General features: G+C 39.9%; 1 protein-coding gene across 1 annotated transcript; it reads right to left on the bottom strand.

The window, feature by feature from the left end:
- Nucleotides 1-3,225: 3,225 nt before the first annotated feature.
- Nucleotides 3,226-22,818, bottom strand: LOC577759 (28S ribosomal protein S15, mitochondrial). The gene is made up of 6 exons (XM_777970.5): nt 22,439-22,818; nt 12,482-12,557; nt 11,931-11,979; nt 8,287-8,371; nt 5,614-5,672; nt 3,226-4,823 (listed from the first exon to the last, which is right to left on the bottom strand). The coding sequence occupies exons 1-6, from the start codon at nt 22,704-22,706 to the stop codon at nt 4,473-4,475; spliced, it is 888 nt and encodes a 295-aa protein (XP_783063.3). The 5' UTR covers nt 22,707-22,818; the 3' UTR covers nt 3,226-4,472.
- Nucleotides 22,819-23,181: the final 363 nt, after the last annotated feature.

Here is a 23,181-nt window from a genome sequence, read left to right as displayed (position 1 = left end):
ACTTTCACCAACTGAAAAAAAAAAAATCAAATTAATCACTTGTATCTCCTAAACCTTATGGCTGATTGTTCAATTGAAACGACAAATGCATCTATAACAACCCTTCTGAAAAATATGGTAACCCCCCCCCCCCCCCCCCCTGCGTTCTTGTTCATGTTAGTTGAACTTATGACTGTTTTTCTTTCTAATATGGCACAAAGTATGCACCAAATCGAGCCATTAATGCATCAATTTTTAAAAAAAATCTTCAACTCCCTGCGTGGCGCGCCCATTCGCTCCCCCAACAAAATAACCTGGCGCCGCGCCCCTGGTATGAAACACATTCTCCTCTGCATGGAAACGACGGGATTTAAATTGTTCTCAAAGAGAAGGCAGAGTTCTCGTTCAGATGAAATTATTTAGTGGGCTTTTTCATCATTTATTGTCAGTTGAAAGAACATCCTATTGGGGATCGAGATGTGAGATGTGAGTTGGTCTAGCGGCACGTTCACTTGGGCAGCTCTCTGTCTTCGCCTACAAACTGACTCAGGCGACCCGACCAGACGTAAATAATCATATCTGATTAATTTAAGTCTGTAAAAAAAAACGATCGGGGTCCGCCTGAGTCAGTTTGTAGGAGAGCTGACCATACCACGGGCAGTACTGCTAGACCAACTAGGCATTTCTGTTAAAGGCCTTAGTTTCTGAGAGACATATAACCAGTAATGGAGTCATGTCATGTGAAAAAACAATCTCTCCAACTTCATATAGGCGTCGTTTTGCCTTAATAAAGAAGAAATAAGAGAGAGAAAGAGAGAGAGAGAGAGAGAGAGAGAGAGAGAGAGAGAGAGAGAGAGAGAGAGAGAGAGAGAGAGAGTGTACGAACTGAATCCTTCAATATTATTGTTACTTTTTGTTGTCCGAAAACTCGGATTATAATTACTTGAATGGCCTCAAGGAAAGTGCGGATATTTTTAGCATTGTTTATAAAGGTGATTCCCTAATGCATTCGTTATTTCTCCGAACAAATCATTATTTGATCTGCATTATCTAAATAAAGAAAAGTGTGTTTGGTTTATAAAGAGTTGATGCCTATATATATATACATGTCCGGCCAAAGTATTTTGTGATATTTACACTTATGACTCGTCGGCTCTCAGTGTTGTTTTCAAATCGTCATGTAAACATAACAATATGTTATATTTGTTTATCCGTTGATTGTTTATGTTTTGGAGCTCATTACGGTTAAAAATCAAAGGTTATTGTTTATTTATGTTATATATTTATATATATATATGTTTTTGCTCTTTATAATTAAAAACATATATTTTATATCCACCATGAAAACACGGGCTTAATGAGCTCATTCTTGTTGATGGCTAATTTAGTGGCAAGTCAGGGGAAGAGAAAGAAAGAGAGAGAGAGAAGGAGAGAAAGAGAGTGAGAGAAAGAGTGAGAAACGAGGCTGGGAAAATCTAAATAAAGAAAATTGTGTTTGGTTTTAAAAAGATTTTATGTCCATATATCTATATGTATCCGGCGAAAGTATTTTGTGATATTTACACTTATGATAAGTCGGCTTTAAGTGTTGTTTTCAAATCGTCATGTAAACATAACAAGATATGTAATATTTGTTTATCCGATGATTGTTTATGTTTTGAACTCATTATGGTTAAAAATAAACAAGGTTTATTGTTTATTAATGTCATATATATATATATATATGACATCAATTATATACATATTATACATTTTTTAAATACAAAAACGTATGTTATATATCCACCATGAAAACAAGGGCTTAATGAGCTTATTCTTGTTAATTTAGTGGCAAGTCAGGGGGAGAGATAGAGAGGAACAGAGAGAGAGAGAGAGAGAGAGAGAGAGAGAGAGAGAGACAGAGAGACAGACAGACACACAGAGAGAGGTAGGGACAGAGCTGGGGGAAATGTCAGGTGGTAGTTAAAATATTACAAAAATAGGGATAAATAAGATGTTGTCTGTCTCTCAAACCTATTTTCGAATCCCTCCACCCACGATTACAATTAAATCAACCATTATCGCAATCTATCATGGAGCAGATAATCATCATGATACCCCTGTCATCAGTTCTTTTCTACCCGATAATCTCATTTTATCTTCTCTATCTCAATCTATTTTTCTACCTCCTTTCTTTTCTCCCCCCTCTCTCTCTCTCTCTCTCTCTCTCTCTCTCTCTCTCTCTCTCTCCCTCTACCTCCCATCCTCTCACCCAAGTGTATATCTTCTCTACACACTCTCTCTCTCTCTCTCTCTCTCTCTCTTCATTTCTCTCGCTCTACCTCCCTTCCTCTCTTTATCTCTACCTTTCTCCTTTCATTTTTCTACTTCCCTCATCTTCCTTTTCCGGTATCTCCTCTCTTCTTTTTACCTCCCATCTCTCTCTCTCTCTCCCATTTCTCCCTCTACCTTCTTCCCATCCCTAACTATTTTTTTCTTTCTCTCTCCTCTTACATCCTCTCACCCAAGTGTATATCTCCTCTACACTCTCTCCTTTCTCCCTCCCCACTCACATCCCCCCTCTCTCTCTCTCTCTCTCTACCTCCCATCCTCTCACCCAAGTGTATATCTCCTCTACACTCTCTATCTCTCTTCTTTCTCCCTCTCTCTCTCTCTCTCTCTACCTCCCTTCCTCTCTCCAACTATTTCTCTCTTTATCTCTACCTTCCTCCTTTCGTTTTTCAACTTCCCCTCATCTTCCTTTCCTGGTATCTCCTCTCCTTTCTTTTTTTTTTACCTCCCATCTCTCTCTCTCTCTCTCTCTCTCTCCCACTTCTCCCTCTACCTTCTTCCCATCCCTTACTATTTCTCTCTGTGTCTCTCCCTCCCACCTTTACGGGGTTAAAGAGAGAGAGAGTGTAGAGGAGATAGTGTATATCTCCTCTACACTCTCTCTCTCTCTTCTTTCTCCCTTCCCTCTCACATCCTCCCTCTCTCTCTTTCTCTCTTCATCTCTCTCTCTCTCTCTACTCTCTCTCCTCTTTCTCCCTCCCTTCTCAAATCCTCCCTCTCTCTCTTTCTCTCTTCATCTCTCTCTCTCTTTCTCTCTTCATCTCTCTCTCTCTCTCTCTCTCTATCCCTCTCCCTCAGTCTGTCTCCACAGAATTGATTGATTGATCTGGTATTCAGTAATCTTCTAGGGATAATGATAGAAAATGTAGAAGTTGATCTCAGGATATGAGAAGAGACAACAATCTATCAATCAAATGTATTAAACAAATGTATTTTGTCTTTAATACTTCTATATATGGAGTATCATCTAATGCATCTTTGCTCAACATTATTGATAATAACTATATTATCCAAGAACAGACAAACAAATCTAGAGCAAGGAATCCTGTCGAGTCTTTGAGTCCTACAAAGAAGTGGATTGCATATACAAGAGAAACTGGATTAAATTATTTCTGGTTTGTTTATGAAGCAGTAGATGGGCTGATATTGGAGAGGATGCAAAATACCTTTCAACAGATGTGGTGATATTCTAAATGACTGAAAAACACAAATAACCTACTCAAGTTGAGAGACTGCATGTCATGCATGCAGTGAAGATAACAAATTTGATTTCCTCTCATTTTATTTTGCATATTAATCAGCTTTTTTTTACATAATTAACTAAAACCAACAGTCAGTTAGATGGTGTCACACTACAGTGTAATTTATTTCCATAATTGATCTGGAATTATAATTGATGGTCTTTATACATGAGCACCTTCATGGAATTTTAGGAAATCCAGACTTAGATTCTGGGCATCAACATAACCCAGATTGCTGCAAATGTTCAATTTAACCTGAGCAGTTCATCTTGTAAAATTCAGTGTTAAGTTTACTTTCTTTCTGTAATCAAAGCAACAATATCGTGTTATCATTATAACTCTAGATAACACTATACCTCCATTTCCTTTGCTGAGAGCAAAAAGAGCATTGGCCTATATAGTTTATGTAGATTTAACGCCCTTTTGGCTTTCAACAGAGGATTTCTGTAATGACTTGCAAAGAGTGTGCAAAGTATTAGGAAAAAACTAATGCAAACAAGATGCATGCTTCAAGCAAATGTCTAAGCTGAATGTCAAAAATCCAAGCCATACTTCCTTTCTCTTTGTTTTGCTCAGTGACACTACAAAGTCCCAAATACATTTGGGAAACTTTTTCTGGTACTTCGAAGTAAAAACTAGAATTAATGATACGTTCTCCTTGTGTTTAACAGTTTTCAGACCTGACAGCTTCACCTAATCGGACCAGTTGAATTTCATTTTGGGCTTGAAATCAATTGCCTATAAAAGGCCGATGAAAACACTGATGACAATTTGTGATAAGTTACACTGATCACTCCCAGGTCAATCTATCTCAATCTATCAGTGATTATGTAATATTTCAAAGTTTATTCATACACTCCCTCTCCTTCACACACAGTCCTTTCCCTAAAGTCCAGCTATCAAGATGGCTCCTCTTCCAAGCTACACAGTCGTCTCCTCCCTGCTCTTTGTCAGCAGACCCTGCTCCTCCTCAGTCAGCTCCTTCCCGAGCTCCTCCTTCAAATGAGCGATCTCCAGGAGCTGCTCCTGCCTCCACCTCGTCTCAAACTCCTTCAGAGCCAGCGTCCGCTTGGCATAGGCCTCCTGGACTGTGGCCTTCTTCTCCATGGAGCGCCTGGTCTTCCTCCTGTAGAACTCTGGAGGAGGGGTCCAGGTCAGATTCAGCTCCACCAGGAGCCGCTCAAAGCGCTCGTAGTTCCGCTTCCGCAGGTACTTGAGCATCTTCCGGCGGCGGTCTATCGCATTCAGCATCCGCACTTTGTTGACCGAATCCTAGGAAAGAGATTAATGTAGATCATTCCATTAAAAACATGAGTGCAAAGACTAACAATTACAGAAAAACAAACTCAATGGCCATTTCAATCCCCTACTACCTGTATATTGGTAAAGTACTGATACATACTATGTTTACATTTTGTACCATTGTCATTGTGTTCGTAGATTTCAAAAGAAGACTCAAAAGGCTAATAAAATTGTCTTAGGTTGATGTCTTGGAAAGTCTTTGCAATTGGTTCCATAGCACCTAGTTTGTAATCAAACAAACCAAATTTCATGTCTTGTATGCTCTGTGAAGTATGAAGATGAAAATCATGATATGACTGTCTTATAGTGCCATATATATATATACATCCTAAGTTCTTTTTGTAATAAGATTTAATTTCACATATTTGCACCAACTACCGGTACAACCAAGTGTTTAAAACTGTCAAGGAGTAATGTGGGCATGAATATATTATTTTCAGTGATACTGAGTCGATTCAGTATAATTCTGATCATTTCCATACCTATCAATATACTATTGTGCTACATGTACATAATGAGCCTATCCATATCAACTATTGACAGTTTCCTTCATGTTTCACTAAAATCCAAGCTGAAATCTTATCTTTTGTAACAATACCTGTACTTGGCACTATGACACTCATCTAAACTCTCTCATTCTTTCTATTTTTCTTGTGCGCATCAGAATAGAATTGTCTAGATAGACGGCGCTATACAAATGCCTATTATTATTATTATTATTATTATTAAAACTCAACTTTATGAGTGAAGACTATTTTACCTTTTTGTTGTTTTCCACATGTGGTGCCAGGGCCCTGATGTGCTCCGTAATAGTGGCAACTGTCAAAATAACACAATATAAGATCATCAATAGTGATCTGTCAGTTTATGACAGGTTCAGTGACCCAATCAAAATGTTATATCAAGTGTCTCTCCAAGTTCCTCGGTCTTGAGCCATCCGTTTCAGCGTTTCATACCCTGTTGCTCCACATTCTGTGATTAAATCATCTAGAAAGCCTTTACGAGGTCTTCCCCTCTTCTTCTTTCCATGAATACGACCTTAAGATATTGTAAGAATTCTCGCTTCCGCAACTACATTATTTGGCCATAGAGGGCAAAAACGGCCATCGGCATATCTGGCAAAGGCACTTCCAATTCCCATACAAGTTCTATGGGCCGAGAACTAGAAAGTCCAATAACCAATAAAGTATAAGTAACATATAATGATGGTGCCAACATAGATCTCATCCAATCATCAGAGGAGTTCATGAAACCTGAACATTAGTTTAGTAAAATAAGGAGTTTGTTGACATTGCTGTACATTCTCTATGAAGCTGGAAGAAACCTTGTCTTATCATCTTCCCTGTTATAGTTTGTTCACGTAAGCTGACTTCCACAGTGTGGGAGCCAGTCAGGGAAGAATCTACTGTTGAACATGGTATTTGTGGTAGGATCGATTCTCTCTCTCTCTCTCTCTACATATATGTGCATATACAGTGCATCCCAGAAAAAACGAAACCGAGAATTATTGATGTTTTATCATAACTTAATCACAGTTATAATTAGTAAATGACATATATTTGTAAAGCTTAGATCCTCCTCTTTCATTTGATGCAACTCATATGATACATATTTCACGTATGAGTGATTAAAAGCAATTTGAAGGAAGGAAACCAAAAAGTCATTTGGCAGGCGGTATCTGAATTTCAAAGAAAAATGCACATTTCTAGAAAGTTAATTTTCTGCTCTTTCATATGACACCTCAATCAGGAAATATGAGCAAGGAATGACAAAGTTCTGTTTGTTTAAAGCAGGCCTTCTCAACTAGTTTATTAGAAGTGCCAAAACGAAAATAATTTGTAGTTGAAATGCCACCCTGTATGTTTGACTGTGCTGCGAGGGATGAGGTCGAGGGGCAAAGCCCCAACGGGGGAGAGGGGGGGGTAGCAGGGGGCAAAGCCCTCTGAAGCTGGTGGATTTTAGGGCTTTCTAAAGGCCCAAATGGGGCATTTTTAACACCATTTCATTCATCAATATATAAAATCCTAATTTCACATTGATGTGCATGAACAAATTAGTACAATTCCTGGGTACAATTACTCTGGAGGTAAATTTATATGTAGTTTTTTGGGTGCAATAAACACAGGAAATGTCAAAATAAAGTGAAAATCAAACAAGCAAAAACAAGATGTTTCCAGAGATTGGCAATGTTAAAATTGGTAGCCCATCGTTAGCTTACTATTGTTCAGAGATTAGGTTTAGAGTTGTATAAAATGGTAAAAAACGATAAATTCCACCTTTCTTCCTGTTTGTTAAGCAGGCATTTTGGGCTCAAATTCGACTGCAACTTCTTGATTTAGCCGAGTATTTAATTCTAAAATATATATTTTCTTTCTTTCTTTCTGTTTTTTCTGTTGTTGTTGCAACAGTCGCGCGCCACTCCGACTGACCGCAAGCGCCACAAGTGGCGCGTGCGCGCCGCCAGTTGAGAAGGCCTGGTTTAAAGTGATGCTTGCATTTCCATAATTTTATTACCGGTAAACAAATTTGTTTTCACTGGCTTCTTGCCGTAGAAACAAACGGAATTGACAAAAGTCTTAACTCCATTTCATTGGAATCAGACATACACTAGACGAAAGACTTCATGCATGGCAGATTGTCAATGAAAACAAACTTTTTAAATCAAATTATGGAGTGTGAAAAATAATCTATGCTTGCTTGAACAAATTTTAAATTAATATGACAACCATTTACATGACAACCATTTACATGGCAATTCACGGTACAAAATGTGAAAATCAGAATTCTCACAATGTACAACTTGAACCATATCAATAGCACCCTCATGAATATTCATCATTCACACAATATACAAATTGAACCCTGTCAATAACAACACTCATAAATATTCATAGTGGCTCTGAAATAAAATCATAATTCACACCATGTACAACTTAGAACCTATCAATAAAACCACACATAAATATTCATGGTGGTACTTATATTAACATGATTCACACAATGTAAAAATTGGAACCTATCGATAACACTACTCATGAATATTCACGGTGGTACACAAATTAGCATGATTCACACCATGTACAACTTGGAACCTATCAATAACACTACTCAAGAATATTCATGGTACTCAAATTAACATAATTCACACCATGTACAACTTGGAACCTATCAATAAAACCACACATGAATATTCATGGTGGTATTTAAATTAACATGATTCACACAATGTAAAAATTGGAACCTATCAATAACACCCCTCATGAATATTCATGGTCTGAAAGTAAATCATCATTCACATAATACCGGTATACAAATTGAACCCTGTCAATAACAACACTCATGAATATTCATAGATGGCTCTGAAATAAAATCATAATTCACACAATGTACAACTTGAAGATGCCACAGCTAATTAGTATAAGTTATAACCTACTTTTGACAGCAAGGTCATCTTTCTCATCTGGTTTGTCTCGGACAAAGTCCTGTGAGAGCTTCCTCCTCATATTATGTAAATCATTCTGGAACAAGAAACAAAAAAGCATCACAAATATTGAAAAAAGAGACAATGCAATACCTCTGAATTAAAGCCCTTCTGCACTAGTTTGGCAAGGAGGGATTAGTCTACCCTGTATGGTCACTGACAGGTGGTTATCTCATCAAATCAGCTCTCAATTAACATAAGAAAAAGGCGACAATGGGAGACCAATGGTCACCAATTAGGCATTGTTTGCTTATATAGAGGGTGCAAGTAGCTATAAGTAGTGCAGTGGGGATTTAAAATCCTCCATTCTGTCTTTGTCTTAAAGTGGACCAGTCACCATACAAATTATTATCCTTTATCAGGGCTTCCATGTCACTATACCATATTCAAAATATCAGCTTCAAATAATATTTCCATAGAATGACATTGTGAGTAGACTACTTGTACATGCTTGAATATAATAGGGCTGCCACAGAGCCCAAGTCAGACATGTCTGGGTTCTCTTTGTTGGGTTTTCTGTTATTTATTTTTTTCTGTCATATCTTTATCCATTACCAAAAAATATGTCACAATTCTTTTTTAAGGTTGATTTTATACATTCTAGCTGTTCACAAATTACCCTGTCAGGCTATTGGTACAATAATATAATAATTAAAATATAAGAATATAAATATATATATATATATATATAAACTACCGGTATGGTCCTTTGAGTAAAAAATTAAGCTTTGTTGAAGGAAAAAAGTGGTTAATCACTTAAAGGTAATACAAAGTTTTGGGAAATTTTGAAAATTGGATGGATAGTGAATCTTTACAATTTTGATATATTTGGATGCCCCTGTGGATGTATTATAAGCACTAAAAAAATTAACCCCTAAAACACTTCTGTTTTCAAGAAAAATTGAATATAAAAATTTACCGGTGCTCCCGGTAAATTTTGATAAATTTCAAATAGCGCCTACGGCCGTACAATGGTAGCTGCGCGACCATGAAAATCTCAGAATATGTAGTTGTGATATAATTTCCAATCGGGAATAGCTAATCGGTCGATTTTAGTCAAGAAACATTGTTTCATAGCTAAATTGATATCTTGACCTTGAGAGGGAGCTTTACAACATAAAGAGTTTATTATTTATAATTTCATAACTTTAGACTCGATTTCAACCGGGACAACGATCAATGAATATTGTAGGAACGCATATGCTTCCAATATGTTAATTTGAACCAAATTCATGAACCCATACTAAAACTTTGTAATACCTTTAAATAAGAACACTGCAGCCATATAAATACCATTCTATGTGTATGTGAATGGCAAGAATGGTGAACGAACTATCAAAGTAGCTGCATGCAAAACAAGTTCCTCAGCATACACACTTATCTATGTGGTTACACTGTTATAAGATACATATAACGTGCAGTGGCCTATGCTAATGTGATTTTATGTTTGGCAGCGGTATACCACATCCAAGTAAAGGAGGATTTAGTAGGCATGTAGTCTTAACCACATATCTATGTCTCACACATAATGATATGACAACAAGTAGACCACAGAGTACAGACAATGCACATGCATCTCTCTTTCTTCTTCTGCTCATGAACAATAGGTATGTCTTCATCCGCTCGAGATTGCCGAATATCCCGCTATTTCTGATTTGGGCTGGTGAAGACGCACCAGACAAATAGCGGGATATTGTGCAAGCTAGCCCAAGATATCTTGGGATGATTATCTCGACCAATATCCCGCTAATTGCAACTGCGGGCTGATGAAGATGCAAATTAGCTGGATAATTTGCGATTGGGATAGTTAAAATACACTGTAGGTGATTATTTGGCAATCTCGAGCTGATGAAAACAGGCCTCATGTCACATAAAATCAGTGATGATGGTGTTCTGTTCTTGTATTTACTTTAAAGACACTCAGTAGTTAGCTCTCATGGGGAATTCAACACCGTTCGGGTGTTTACCCAATAACAGGTGTTGTCAATCACCAGAGTTAGCCTTGAGTTTTATGACCATTCGACCTTATGTACGGTAATGCTTTGCTTTTCCCTCACCCGATCCGAAGCGGGATCCACAGCTAGACTCTCGGAGAGATAAGGGGGTAATTCTTGACTGGCCAACGGGTTTGCTTTGTGCAGATTTGTACTCCCATTAATGGTTTTCCCACCAAGTCTGGTGTCAGCGAATTATGGCCTTCTGCACATGGAAACTGAAGCGTGACTCCCTTGAAACATCGCTACGCCCTTCCAAAAGAGGTAATGGCTATCACTACATGGCTATGGCCCCACTACCCTGGCAAGGTGGAGAAGCACTCTACCGGTACCAGAGCTGCCGACCTTGTGCAACTAAAAAAAAGGAACCATGATGGCAAAAAAAAGGAATTAAAAAAAAAATTACAACCACGCGCGACACACTTCCAATGCAGAAATGTCCATTCCTCATACTGCTATTTTCATATTAGAACCTATAGTTTATTTACAAGTACCGGTAGGTAGTTTGTTTGTTTAGTTTTTTGGGGGGAGGGGGATTATCGGCGATGATTCTTTTTTAGAAATAATTTTCTCTTGAAGTATGTTTAAGCCTTATTTTTCTATTGAAGTAGTGATCAACATTTTAGGGCATTTGGTTGACGTGCAAAATGTTTTTGTTTTTTTTAAATAGAAAAATATATATATATATTTTATAAAGACAAAACGTACAACCGTAATTTTGAGAAAAAACCTAATAATTCAGGAAAAAACGACTAAACGTAATGGTTGGCAGCTCTGCGGTACCCATTTTTTTCACCTAGGTCACGTGGGGCAAGGGCAGCTTAATGTCTCGCTTAAGGACATTAATAATGTGGCAGGGATTTGAACCCTAAACCTCTACCGTCTGGTGACTTATCCACTATACCACACCACCTCTTCATCTGTCTTGTACAATAATCTAACGTGGATTTGTCATGGTATACAGGTTCATACACTTGACTCTCATTCAAAGGGTTAAAGGCATTCATTGTTTAACAATGCTTCCTGTTTTACAAATCTGAGATGCATGGCCCTACGTAATACCAGTGTCTGTGTTATGGTGTAAATTGAAGCCCTAAACAAAAATTGCGCTTCAAAAATGATCATGAAGTGCTTCAAAAAAGTACAGATCTTTGAGTGACCGGTTTTACCATACCTCATTTTTCTCAATTTAAGGTAATGTTATAAAAAACAGTTGGGAAAACAGTTTTACAATACATGTATGTTGCTTGCATGTAGTAAGCAAATAACTACAGTTGGTGAAGGCTAACAGAATTACAATCACAAATATCTTGATAATCAGACAGGCATTCGGCTTGTAAAAGTCATGGAATTCCTGACTGACCTAAAGGTTTATAATTATGATTGCAGCATGAGCTAAATCCAGGATTTTGTTGAGAATCTGAGACAAAGATACCCAATCTCTTTAAGGGTTCAAGTCCCAGCCCAGCAGCAACATCTTTGGGCAAGATATTAATCAACATTTGCCACAAATTTAGCCGCCAGCTATGACCAGGGTAATAATGTTGGAGCACCAGGAGCATCATGGCATAATACACATGTGTGCTATAGTATAACACTTACCCCTGTTCCAAAGTCCAAGCTGAAAAGCTTCTTGACATTTTCATTGGCTCTGCAAAGTACAAAATATATATAATATTTAAATCAAACCTTTACAAGTAGTGATGAATTATTTCAAAGTATTATTTTACACATACACCTGTACATGTACACCTGAGGCTGATAAAGTCCAGGATTAAACAAATAATTGAAAAAAGAAAGACAAAAAAATTGCACGTCACGATTCCCTGCACAGAATTAATTAAACAGCATACATGTACATATAAAGATACTGAGGGTGAAAGTGCATTTCTAATTTCATTCAGCTGAAGATGGGTTATTTAAATATTTCAGGTGAGAATATATGCAAATTGAACGTGGCCATGAAAGATAAGCTATGTTTTTGTTATTATTATTATTATTAATATCATCATTATTATTGCAAGTGTGCCTTTAAATTATGTTTTACAGACTTTTATCAGTCAGATATGATTATTTACATCTCAGGACCTTTAATGTTCTAATAGTGTACATGTAACTTAGTGTAAGTGACAGCTGATATATGTAATACTCACGTTTCTAATTCCTTGACTTTTTCAAAACCCAATCTGGGCTGGGCAGGGTCCAATCCACCGAATCGATCCACTGGCTCTACATATGGTTACATCACAAACAAGACAGAAAAATATGAAGGTACATGTAGTATGTCGTCTAGAATAAATGTCTAGCTGAATATTAGTGGAAAATAGACAGTTAATCAAAGCAGGCTTCTTGCTAGTACAGAACATATTTGATGCTCATACCAACCATAAGGGCAATGAGAAAGAAAATACTACGGATGCATTTTCCCAGACATAGGTACTGACAAGGGTATTAAATATCATATTCCACATACTAAGAATCTTCCTCTACGATTGGTCAAAAGTAAATCATGTGATGAAAGATAGTTTGTCCATCATTGCTGGGAGAAGCAAAAAGTTTGTTACACTGTGTAGATAGGCTCCTACATGTATCTACAAAGTGCAATGCACTTTCACTGAAGATAGAAGTCCTATCTACATAGGGCAACGCACTTTCACTGAAGATAGAAGTCCTATCTACATAGGGCAACGCACTTTCACTGAAGATAGAAGTCCTGTCTACACAGGGCAACGTACTTTCACTGAAGATAGAAGTCCTGTCTACACAGGGCAACGCACTTTTACTGAAGTTCAACGCAGCAGGCGATCACGGCGCGGCCACCGCGATGATGCGGCGTGAATTACAAATTTAATTTTTATAAACGATAGTCTAGGCGCAGGCCTACATTTCGTTTGCTAGCTGTTTGTTTCTGTTGTTTACTGTGTTAGTGTTCATAATTGTTGCTCTAAAATGGCGGAACAAGTAAGATTCGAGCTCCCAAGTGATGCTGAATTAGACAGTTTTCTGCTGGACAGCGAAAGCAAAAATACAAAGCGACAACTTAAATTCAGCCTGAAAGTATTCCAGGATCATTGTGATGCTGCAAGAGACATAAATGTTGACGAACTGTCCGACATGGACTTGAAAGCACTAGACCAACTGTTGGGGAGATTTTATGCTGGTGTGAAATTGTGAAATGGAGTCATACAGTAAGAAATCTCTACAGGCTTTAAGGTATGGTCAGCAGCGACATTTTTTTGAATTTGGGAGACTTAGACATTATTAAGAATATCAACTTTGAGAAGTCTGGTCGAGTTTTCAAAACAGTTGTTCAGAAACTCAAGGAGGAGGGGAAAGCCGGCGTAAAACATCATATTCCTGTCAGTGAAACAGACATGAACAAGTTACAACTAGACTAGATGTCTAGGCTAGATCTAGTCTAGATCTAGATTTAGATCTAGTCCTTGTGTGTGTGTGTGTTTAGAATGTTGACTTTTACACTGTTTCGTTTAGTGTTTCATCATCATTAATTACAGTTTTCTTGGAGTTCACAAAGTTTCAATTGGACTTTTCTGACTTGGACTTTTCATGGAGTTAGCCTATTTGGAATAGCATTGTTGGTAAGTAGATCAACCCCCCCCCCCCCACTCCATCATGCTTATTGCTATCTTAAAATTAAAATTAAATCGGGTAGTAGATCTAGTAGGCCTAGGCCTAGTCTAGTGCTAGCAGTAGAACTTAGAAGTCAAGAACTACATGTAGGCCTAAACATTTAGACTGTCTTTCTCGTAGACCCTACCAGTGAAATGTTTCCGATGTGGAATATAAAGCAAAAAATGACCTTTTGGTTTCAGGCGATGGCAAACTATCACTTCCTCGGAAATCTGGATGTGGTTTTGTATACTTTCAACCTGCTATAAAACTTTCTACAAATGTAAGTCCTCCAAAAGTTACCAAACCTTTCTACTCGCATGCTGCAAGGCTAGTTCACTCAGCTTGGATCAAGACTCAAGAGTGAACATTTACCCAACAACAACCCTTGTACTCTTAGATAAATTCAGAAAACTTTCAAACATTGGTAAATTTGGCTTGTATAAGCCTTAACCCCACCCCCCCCCCCAAAAAAGAAGACCATTTATGGAATCTTACACCCAGTGTTGGAGGGGGGGGGAGGAATAAACTCTGCCCCTTTTACTTTTAGAGGAATCAAAATCAAGACAAAAGTGATCTACATGTATAGAGGACGAGAAACACAAATGAAATATGTCATAAGATAAGTGCGGGCTGATCAAACTTTCAGGAATAGACCATTTTCATAATGTACTGTAGACCGAATTTTCCGTCTCTTTCGTTCGTTAGCCTCTTATTGGGGTAGGGTCGGCTCTCTCTTTAGAGACGGAAACCGTCTATACACATTCCCTTGATAACGCCACGGCCATTTCAGGTCGTAGCGTTTTGCCCCCAAAATCCCCCAAAATGTCATTTTACCTCATGCATTTATAGGGATTGATATCGTGATAACCGATACCGATACCGATATGATCGGGAGAGGGATCGAGAGAGGGGAAAATGGACGATTGTCTGTAAGATTCCGATTGTTGTTTCTAAGGCCGTTGTCGCCTTATTAAAGGTGTTTTAACCCAATTCCTGTCTGAGATCTAATCCTTCCTGTCTGTACATAGTGAACCCCCTTATACTGGCGTAATCGGCAGGGATTTCTTTGTGCTATGGCTTTTTTGGAAATCTAAGGATTGGGTGAGAAATTAATTGACACGGTTGTTTCATGCAGTGTGTGACTGTTGCCCCACTTATTGTGCAGGCCTATAGGCCTACTAGTGCTTGTTGATTTAGCAGTAGATCTAGGGTCTAGATCTAGGTCTAGACTCTACAGATAGACTAATCAAAGTTAAGGTAGCTATTAAACAAGTAGTCTAGTATTGAAGTAACATTAAAAATGAAATAGAAAAATAAATAAATACATAGGGTCTAGACTAGACTAAATAAATAAAAGTTTGATTAAAATAGTAGATTTAGAAGTCTAGACCACTCTCACTAACCATACACCATACACTAAAACACACACGTTCGATAGGTCACTAAATTAAATTTAAACTAGATCTAGATTAGTCTAGTATAATATTCAGTGCTCAATAAAAGATAAAGTTAACCATGACAGACCGATCAGCATATCTCGGCAGATTTACAGCAGAGCACATAGCACACTTGTGTGAATTGAATCATATTGATACCAATGCTGTAAAGACCAAGCAAGAGCGGATCTCATGTTTATGTGATTTGCCTAAGCTGGTAGAGGATGAACCAAAAAATACAGGTGTGGGTGTGGATGACCTTTTGCGGGTCATGAAGCACCTAGAAGATTCTCATCATCATGAGACTGAGAAACTATGCAAATCCTTACTGTCTGCTGCAATCGGTAGCTCTGCACAAACTGGTCCTCCGTTAAAGGGATTACATCAGCTAAGTAACGATGATGATATGGTGTGCTACCTTAGCACTTTTGAGCGACTAGCCCTGGCAGCAAACAAGCCAAAGGGTGAATGGCCTCGGCTGTTAGAACCATATCTTACTGGAAGAGCTCAGCAGGCATTCCACGCCCTGAGTACTAGAGAACAAAACAACTATGATGATGTTGTCCTGGCCATAAAGAGAAGGTACCACCTCACTCCGGAGGCATACAGAATAAAGTTCAAAAAAGAACATAAGAAGACCAATGAAAGTTATGAAGAATTCGCTAGTCATTTGCAAGATTATTTTTTGGAGTGGGTTGAGATACCCCAGGAGGCAGTAGAGATGCCTGAAGTCTCTAAAGGGCTCAATCTGGTCATGATTGACCAATTCTTAGAGAGAGTACCCGATGAAGTATTGAGGTTAAAACTAAGGGAGCTACAAGCCACATCTCTCATGGTAGTTGCGCGCAAGGCGGACGAATTAGTAATCCAGAGGGGGGCGAATGCGGGTAACACAACCCCAGGGAGTGATCCCTCCACTCCACGACGGACAGGTGCAGGCAGTAACCCCACGGGACGTAGATCCTTTAATGCTGCCTGCTACCGGTGTGGCCAGCTCGGGCACAGAATTGCCAACTGTCCGGTACCTCCGGGGGCCACAGGGTCGGGTTTCCAGGGAGGACCTCCACAGGGCTTTACTCGAGAACCGTCACCAAGGTGCAATTTCATTGCAAAGGATAGGGGTGATGCTACAATTGCAGATGTTGTTGTTCAGGGTCTAGATGACAGAGTGGTGAAGACCCAAGCCCTGCTGGACTCGGGGTCAGAGGTTTCCCTGGTCACTTTTGAATTGTGTAAGGAGTTAGGGGTAGAGGTTACTCGTGAAACTGAAGGGGTGTTAGGCATGATCAATGAAACCGCCTTAGTGCCTGATGGTTTAGCATCCCTGCAAGTGGGTCTAGGAGGCAGCACTGCGACTGAGGTCTTTCATGTGGTTGGTAGGCTCCCAGTACCTGTCCTCCTTGGTGCTGACTTTGCTGAAAAGGTGAAACTTATCATAGATTTTGGCAGTCGTAGTTATAGCACAAGTAGCAATGGGGCCAATGAGCGGCCAGTTAAGTTCTCGTTGAATGGAGGGCAGGAGATGTCACATGTTGAAGAAGAAGTCGATGTTCATCTCCAAGCTGAGGATGAGATGAAGAAACTTGATCTAACTGAAGCAGATAGACAGAAATTAGATCAGGTTTTTCAAGACTTCCCAGATGTGTTTAGTGAGGTACCTGGTCATACGAACATGGCTATTCATAGAATTGATGTAGGAGGGGCTTCTCCCATCCGCTCTCACCCGTACAAGGTGAGTCCTGAGAAAAGACAAGCTCTTGATGAAGAGTTGGATAAGCTTCTGGACATGGGGAAGATTGAGCCTTCAGATTCACCTTGGGCCGCTCCTGTAGTGATGGTCCCTAAGAAGAACGGGAAGTACAGGATGTGTGTCGATTACCGAAAATTGAATACAATTACAAAGATTGATGCCTTCCCCATGCCTACAGTGGATGACATTTTGAGCTCTCTGCATGGTGCCTCGGTTTTCCCGTCATTAGATCTGCGCAGTGGATACTGGCAGATGGGTGTTGCAGATGAGGATGAGGAGAAGACTGCCTTTGTTTGTCATAGGGGTCTATTCCACTTCAAGGTCCTTCCTTTTGGTGTGGTGAATGGTCCTGCCAGTTTCCAACGGTTGATGTCCAAGGTGCTTGATGGCCTGATAGGGCGAAATTGCTATGTCTACTTGGACGACATTGTGTGTTTCTCTCCGGATATTGAGCAGCACATCTCTGATCTCCAGGAGATCTTTTGTTGCTTACGACAAACGGGTCTGACCGTAAATACTGAGAAATGTCAGTTTGCCTGCCAAGAAATGAAATATCTTGGCCATGTTGTCAGCTCAAATGGACTCAAGATGGACCCCGAGAAGGTGTCTACCATTGTTAACTATCCCCAACCTAGGTCGATCAAGGAATTAGAGAGGTTCCTTGGGATGGCCGGATGGTATCAGAAATTCATTCCTAGCTTCTCAGAGGTTGCTGCACCTCTTCATGGATTGAAGAAGAAAGGTGTTCCCTGGAATTGGACTGCTGACTGCACTCGTGCTTTTCAGGCCTTGAAGGAGAGCCTCCTCACTGAGCCAATACTAGGCTACCCTGATGAAGAATCCAGGTTTGCTGTACACACAGATGCCAGCAATGTTGGGGTCGGTGCAGTCCTGATCCAGCAGCAACCGTCTGGGACGAGAACTATCGCCTATGCGAGTCGGTCTTTGTCTGCTGCAGAAAGGAATTATAGTACTACTGAGAAGGAGTGTTTGGCTGTAGTATGGGCCCTAGAGAAATGGCGGCCATATCTGGAAGGTAGAGAGTGTCGTGTAATAACGGACCACCAGGCACTTTGCTGGTTATTTCGGAAGAAGAAGCAAAATGGGCGACTTGCTCGTTGGATTCTGAGGCTTCAGGATTTTCGGTTTCAGGTGATATACAGGCCTGGAAAGCAACATCATGTCCCGGACGCACTATCTAGGATTCCTGAGAAAGGTGTTGCCCCTTTGGTGGGAGTTGTAAACAGGGTTTTGTCGGATCGAGTCTGTGACGGACATGAAAAGGACTTATGTGCAGCCAGTGATTGCATTTCCCCGGATGATGAGTCGGTTAGTTGGGTACAATGTGATGATTGTGATAAGTGGTATCACCAGGTTTGTGTCCATATTGGTTCTCAAGAGGCGGAGGAGGTGGACAAATACTCTTGCCCATCTTGTGTTGGCAAGTCAGAGGCCACGGATGAAGTCGTTCTTCCTTTGGATTTGACAAAGGATTCTGTCCTGAGGGCACAACAGAGTGACCCAGATCTTTTGCCAATCATTCAGATCCTTGAAAAGCAAAAGAATGGTGGTGGGGAGGATCAAGGTCCTGTTCAGAAGTTTTCAGATTTCAGTTTGAAGGGAATGGTGTTGTATAAGAATGAATGTGTAGTTATCCCCAAGGCACTTCAGAATGCAGTGTTAGTTGAGTGTCATTGCAAGCCAATAGCTGGGCATCTTGGGAGAAAGAAGACACTTCAAAGGTTGAAGTCGATGGGTCTCTGGTGGAGTGGTATGTCGCAGTATGTAAGAAGCTTTATTCGCAGTTGTAAGGTTTGTCTTCAAACAAAGCCTTCTTACCAGAGACGTCAAGGGAAGATGTTGTCTAGTACCTCCACGAGGCCTTGGGAAAAGGTTGGTGTAGATCTCATGGGGCCTTTGCCAAAGTCGTATGATGGGCATGAGTATATTCTGGTGGCTGTCGACCATTTCTCAAAGTTTGTGGAGATTCTGCCTTTGAAGTCAGCTACCAGCCAGTCGGTTGCAACCACTCTAGTGAGGGAGCTGTTCTGCAGATATGGACCTCCAGGAGCCCTGCTCTCGGACAATGGCCCCCAATTCAGAGGGAAGGTTCTGCGAGCTGTCTGCACAGATTGGGGGATTGAGCAGATCTTCATCACGCCATATCACCCCCAAACGAACTGGGTCGAAAGGGTGAATCGTAACATCAAGGCCATGCTTCAAGCTTACACCGGATCTGACCATCGACAGTGGGATGTTCATCTCGCTGAACTCGCGTTTGCCCTGAACAGCAGTAGTCATGACACACTTGGTGTAGAACCATCAGTAGTTATGTTTGGACGGCGCTTGGCTTCTCCCTTGACTAACCGCCTGCAGACTGAGGGAAACAAAGACATTCCTACGCAAGAAGAAATCGCACACAATCGTCGACGCGCTGTTAGTAGCTCCAAACAATACTACGACCAGAGCCGTGATGAGTGCCGCATCACTGAAGGAAGCCAAGTCATGGTGAAGACTAAACCTCTATCAAATGCGGAAAAGAACTTCTCAGCTAAGCTAGCACCACGATGGACTGGGCCGTTTGTTGTGCAGAAAAAACTAACCCCAGTGAATTTTCTTGTGGTGAACGCTGCCAACAAGAAGATAACTCGCATTGTTCATGTGGACCAATTGAAAGGGTGCTAATTACTTCGAACATAGACTTCGCATGTTGTCAACGCTGTTAAAATCGTCGGTTATTGTAGCATATTGGATCAGGACTGGTTGAAAGTTCACGACTCACGATTACATTGACTTACCTCTATAGCCGAGTAAGATTGCAGTTTGGTCGAGAGCGGGACTGTCGCAGTTGGGCTATGGATCGCGAAACTAAATGGACGCTAAGTTTAATTGATCTGGACTCTTAATATAGATTCTAACAGACTCTTATTTCAACTGATGTTATATGTTTAATGTCAACCATTTATATTGGTGCGTGCCCATGTGCTTTAATTCTGGCTCGTGCAGAATTATGCACTCTTCAGAATTGTTGATGACTATTATAATATTAACATGTCGGATCCTTATCTTTACAGTTAAAGGATAAATACAACCGGTTGGAAATTGTTGAAAATTGGAACTGTATATAAACTTGTGATTCCCTGCGAATTTTCTGTCTTTGCATCTAGTGTTTTTACTTAGAGTTATACATGTACACTGAATTTTTGTGCACATGAAATTGTTATACAGTATGTACACAGAATTTGTGTTTCAAAAGATAAACGAAACAAAAGGACTACCAATTGAGTGTAGTTTATAATTTACACATATACAGATGTTAGTTTTGCTAACGTCCTACACTTTGGTAAACACTATATCTGACCTGACATTGGGTATAACTATATATATATATATATATATATTGTTATATATATTTAAATGTTTTTGCCGGACCTGCTGAACGGATTTAAATTAATAGAGGATACGAAGTATGTTTAGTTGTCATTCATCCTACACTTTAGCCATGCAGGTAGGGATAAATTACAAATTTGTCTAAGGGTTATTTCTTTTAGAAAGAAATCAAACAAAAGAGCACTCAGCTGTGCTGGTGCTGTGTTACTTCTTTTGATTTTTCTTTGAAAAGGTATTCATGGATATGTTTGAACATGTTCAGACGATAATCTGTATTGGACGTTTTTTCTTGTTGGTTTTTGGCATTATGTATTTTGCATCTCTGTTTTAAAGGGGGAAAGCTATCCTTTGGGGTGCGGTGTTCGTTATTCTTACAGTGTACATTTTTTGAGTACTGATGGTATCTTGCGCAGACAAGCGAACTGGGTGTATAGATTTACCCTGAACTCAACATAGAAAGAGTCGATAGCGATCACAGCAAATTAAGAGAACTGGTGGTCGTCTGTTTTGTCTGTACGCGCGCTTGGTTGCAAAATTGTTGCTTCACATGTATATGTCTCGGGCGAGATTTGGCTTGTTTTATGAGCAGTTTGGAAATGTTTGAATATAATTTGAAAAAACCCCGTAGGGTATTTTTTGGTGGGGGAGAGTATAGGGATTGATATCGTGATAACCGATACCGATACCGATATGATCGGGAGAGGGATCGAGAGAGGGGAAAATGGACGATTGTCTGTAAGATTCCGATTGTTGTTTCTAAGGCCGTTGTCGCCTTATTAAAGGTGTTTTAACCCAATTCCTGTCTGAGATCTAATCCTTCCTGTCTGTACATAGTGAACCCCCTTATACATTGATTATTTAAAATTAGGAGAAGGTTATACTACATCGGTTCCACTTACCAACTTGACTGAAATAATCCGTTTAATGGTCCCTTTTAAGGAAATTATGGGTCAAAATCGACATCCATGTTGAAATCTTGCAAGCCGTGTTAAACTCTCGCTGCGCACGGAGTCATCTAAATGTGTGTGTGTGTATTTGGTTTTTACAGACGTGTATCAATCAGATATGATTATTTACGTCTGGGGACCGACCTTTAACGTCACCATCCGAAAGACGTGACTCAGTTTCGAACCTGCGTCCTCGGCTGAATCAGTTTGTAACTTCCACTGTTAGCTGGATTACAGGCGCATGCCACAACGCCTAGTTGTGGCGTGCATGAATCTCATCCCTTCTAGTCTACGCCGAAGGCAAAACGATTATGAAGGAAAAACTGTGATAACGCCATTACGAACGTGTAGATCGCGCACAGTTTTTCCTTCATAATCGTTTTGCCTTCGGCGTAGACTAGAAGGGATGAGATTCATTTAGATGACTCCGTGCGCAGCGAGAGTTTAACACGGCTTGCAAGATTTCAACATGGATGTCGATTTTGACCCATAATTTCCTTAAAAGGGACCATTAAACGGATTATTTCAGTCAAGTTGGTAAGTGGAACCGATGTAGTATAACCTTCTCCTAATTTTGAATAAACAATGCATGAGGTAAAATGACATTTTGGGGGATTTTGGGGGCAAAACGCTACGACCTGAAATGGCCGTGGCGTTATCAAGGGAATGTGTATAGACGGTTTCCGTCTCTAAAGAGAGAGCCGACCCTACCCCAATAAGAGGCTAACGAACGAAAGAGACGGAAAATTTGGTCTAAATGTACTGGTAATCAAATCACTACAATAATATGCACTTTCTCACAGGATTCAGGGCAAAATGCAGCACAATACAATTGCAATTGTGCTGCATTCAGGGCAAAATGCAGCACAATACAATTGCATAGGCCTACCGTACCGACGGTGGGTGCGGGAAACCTAGAGAATAGTTCTTGACAAACCCTACTTAAGACCTTACCTTTTTTCCTCTTGTTGTACTTCATATGAGCTCTGGATGCCAGACCCCTTGAAAAGTGCATCGGGCTTCTCGGCAACATCGAAGTACTGCTCGGGGCCCGGTCCCCGACCTGGTGTCCGCTTCTCCCGCTGGCAGCCGAGTTTGACATGGCGAGGGATGTTGAGACAGCTCGAACTTGATTGATTCTACATATTGTGTCGAATCTTTTAGTATTTCTAAAGCTTATTATTGTCCTCCTAAGGTGTGCCGTAATATCTGCAACAGCCATGGTTCTTGAAACATTTATTTTGAGTAAAAAATTAGTTCATCGACTCGGCTCAGCATTCGGCATGTCCCATGTAGGCTGCCATTTTTGACTGTAATTAATTCAGCTGAAGAGGGCGTACAGTATATTCTTTTCTTTCTCCCTTCTATTTCTGTATGTCGATTCACGAATTTTGTGTTTTATTTTAATATGATATTCATCAGTGAGTCTACCAACAATGTTACAAAAATCATCATTATAACTATAATCAGCACTAACTATCCTTCAAACATTATCATCAATCATCACTGCTCGTCACCTTTTTCTTTATCATCACCTTTAATTTATTCATCACCATAATCATCATCATAGTCATCTTTATATGTATCATTGCAATACTGGTAGACATCTTTATCATTATGGCAGCGTTTTCATGTAACGGTTGCAAGTAGGCCTACAAGTTCGCCGACAACCTATTGAAACGAGTGTATTGAATATA

This window comes from Strongylocentrotus purpuratus, unplaced genomic scaffold (assembly GCF_000002235.5).
Source record: "Strongylocentrotus purpuratus isolate Spur 01 unplaced genomic scaffold, Spur_5.0 spur5_contig_853, whole genome shotgun sequence".
Lineage (NCBI taxonomy): Eukaryota > Metazoa > Echinodermata > Echinoidea > Camarodonta > Strongylocentrotidae > Strongylocentrotus > Strongylocentrotus purpuratus.
The sequence above is the reverse complement of the archived record's forward strand: the minus strand, read 5'-3'. Positions and strand labels throughout refer to the sequence as shown.

What these genes read in the sequence shown, in the direction of transcription:
- LOC577759 (XM_777970.5), bottom strand. Translation starts at nt 22,706, where the DNA reads ATGGCTGTTGCAGATATTACGGCACACCTTAGGAGGACAATAATAAGC. An exon ending in AAAGTCAAGGAATTAGAAAC is followed by an intron (nt 11,980 to 12,481) that starts GTGAGTATTACA and finishes TGTACTTTGCAG; the next exon opens with AGCCAATGAAAATGTCAAGA. An exon ending in ATGTGGAAAACAACAAAAAG is followed by an intron (nt 4,824 to 5,613) that starts GTAAAATAGTCT and finishes TCTCTTTCCTAG; the next exon opens with GATTCGGTCAACAAAGTGCG.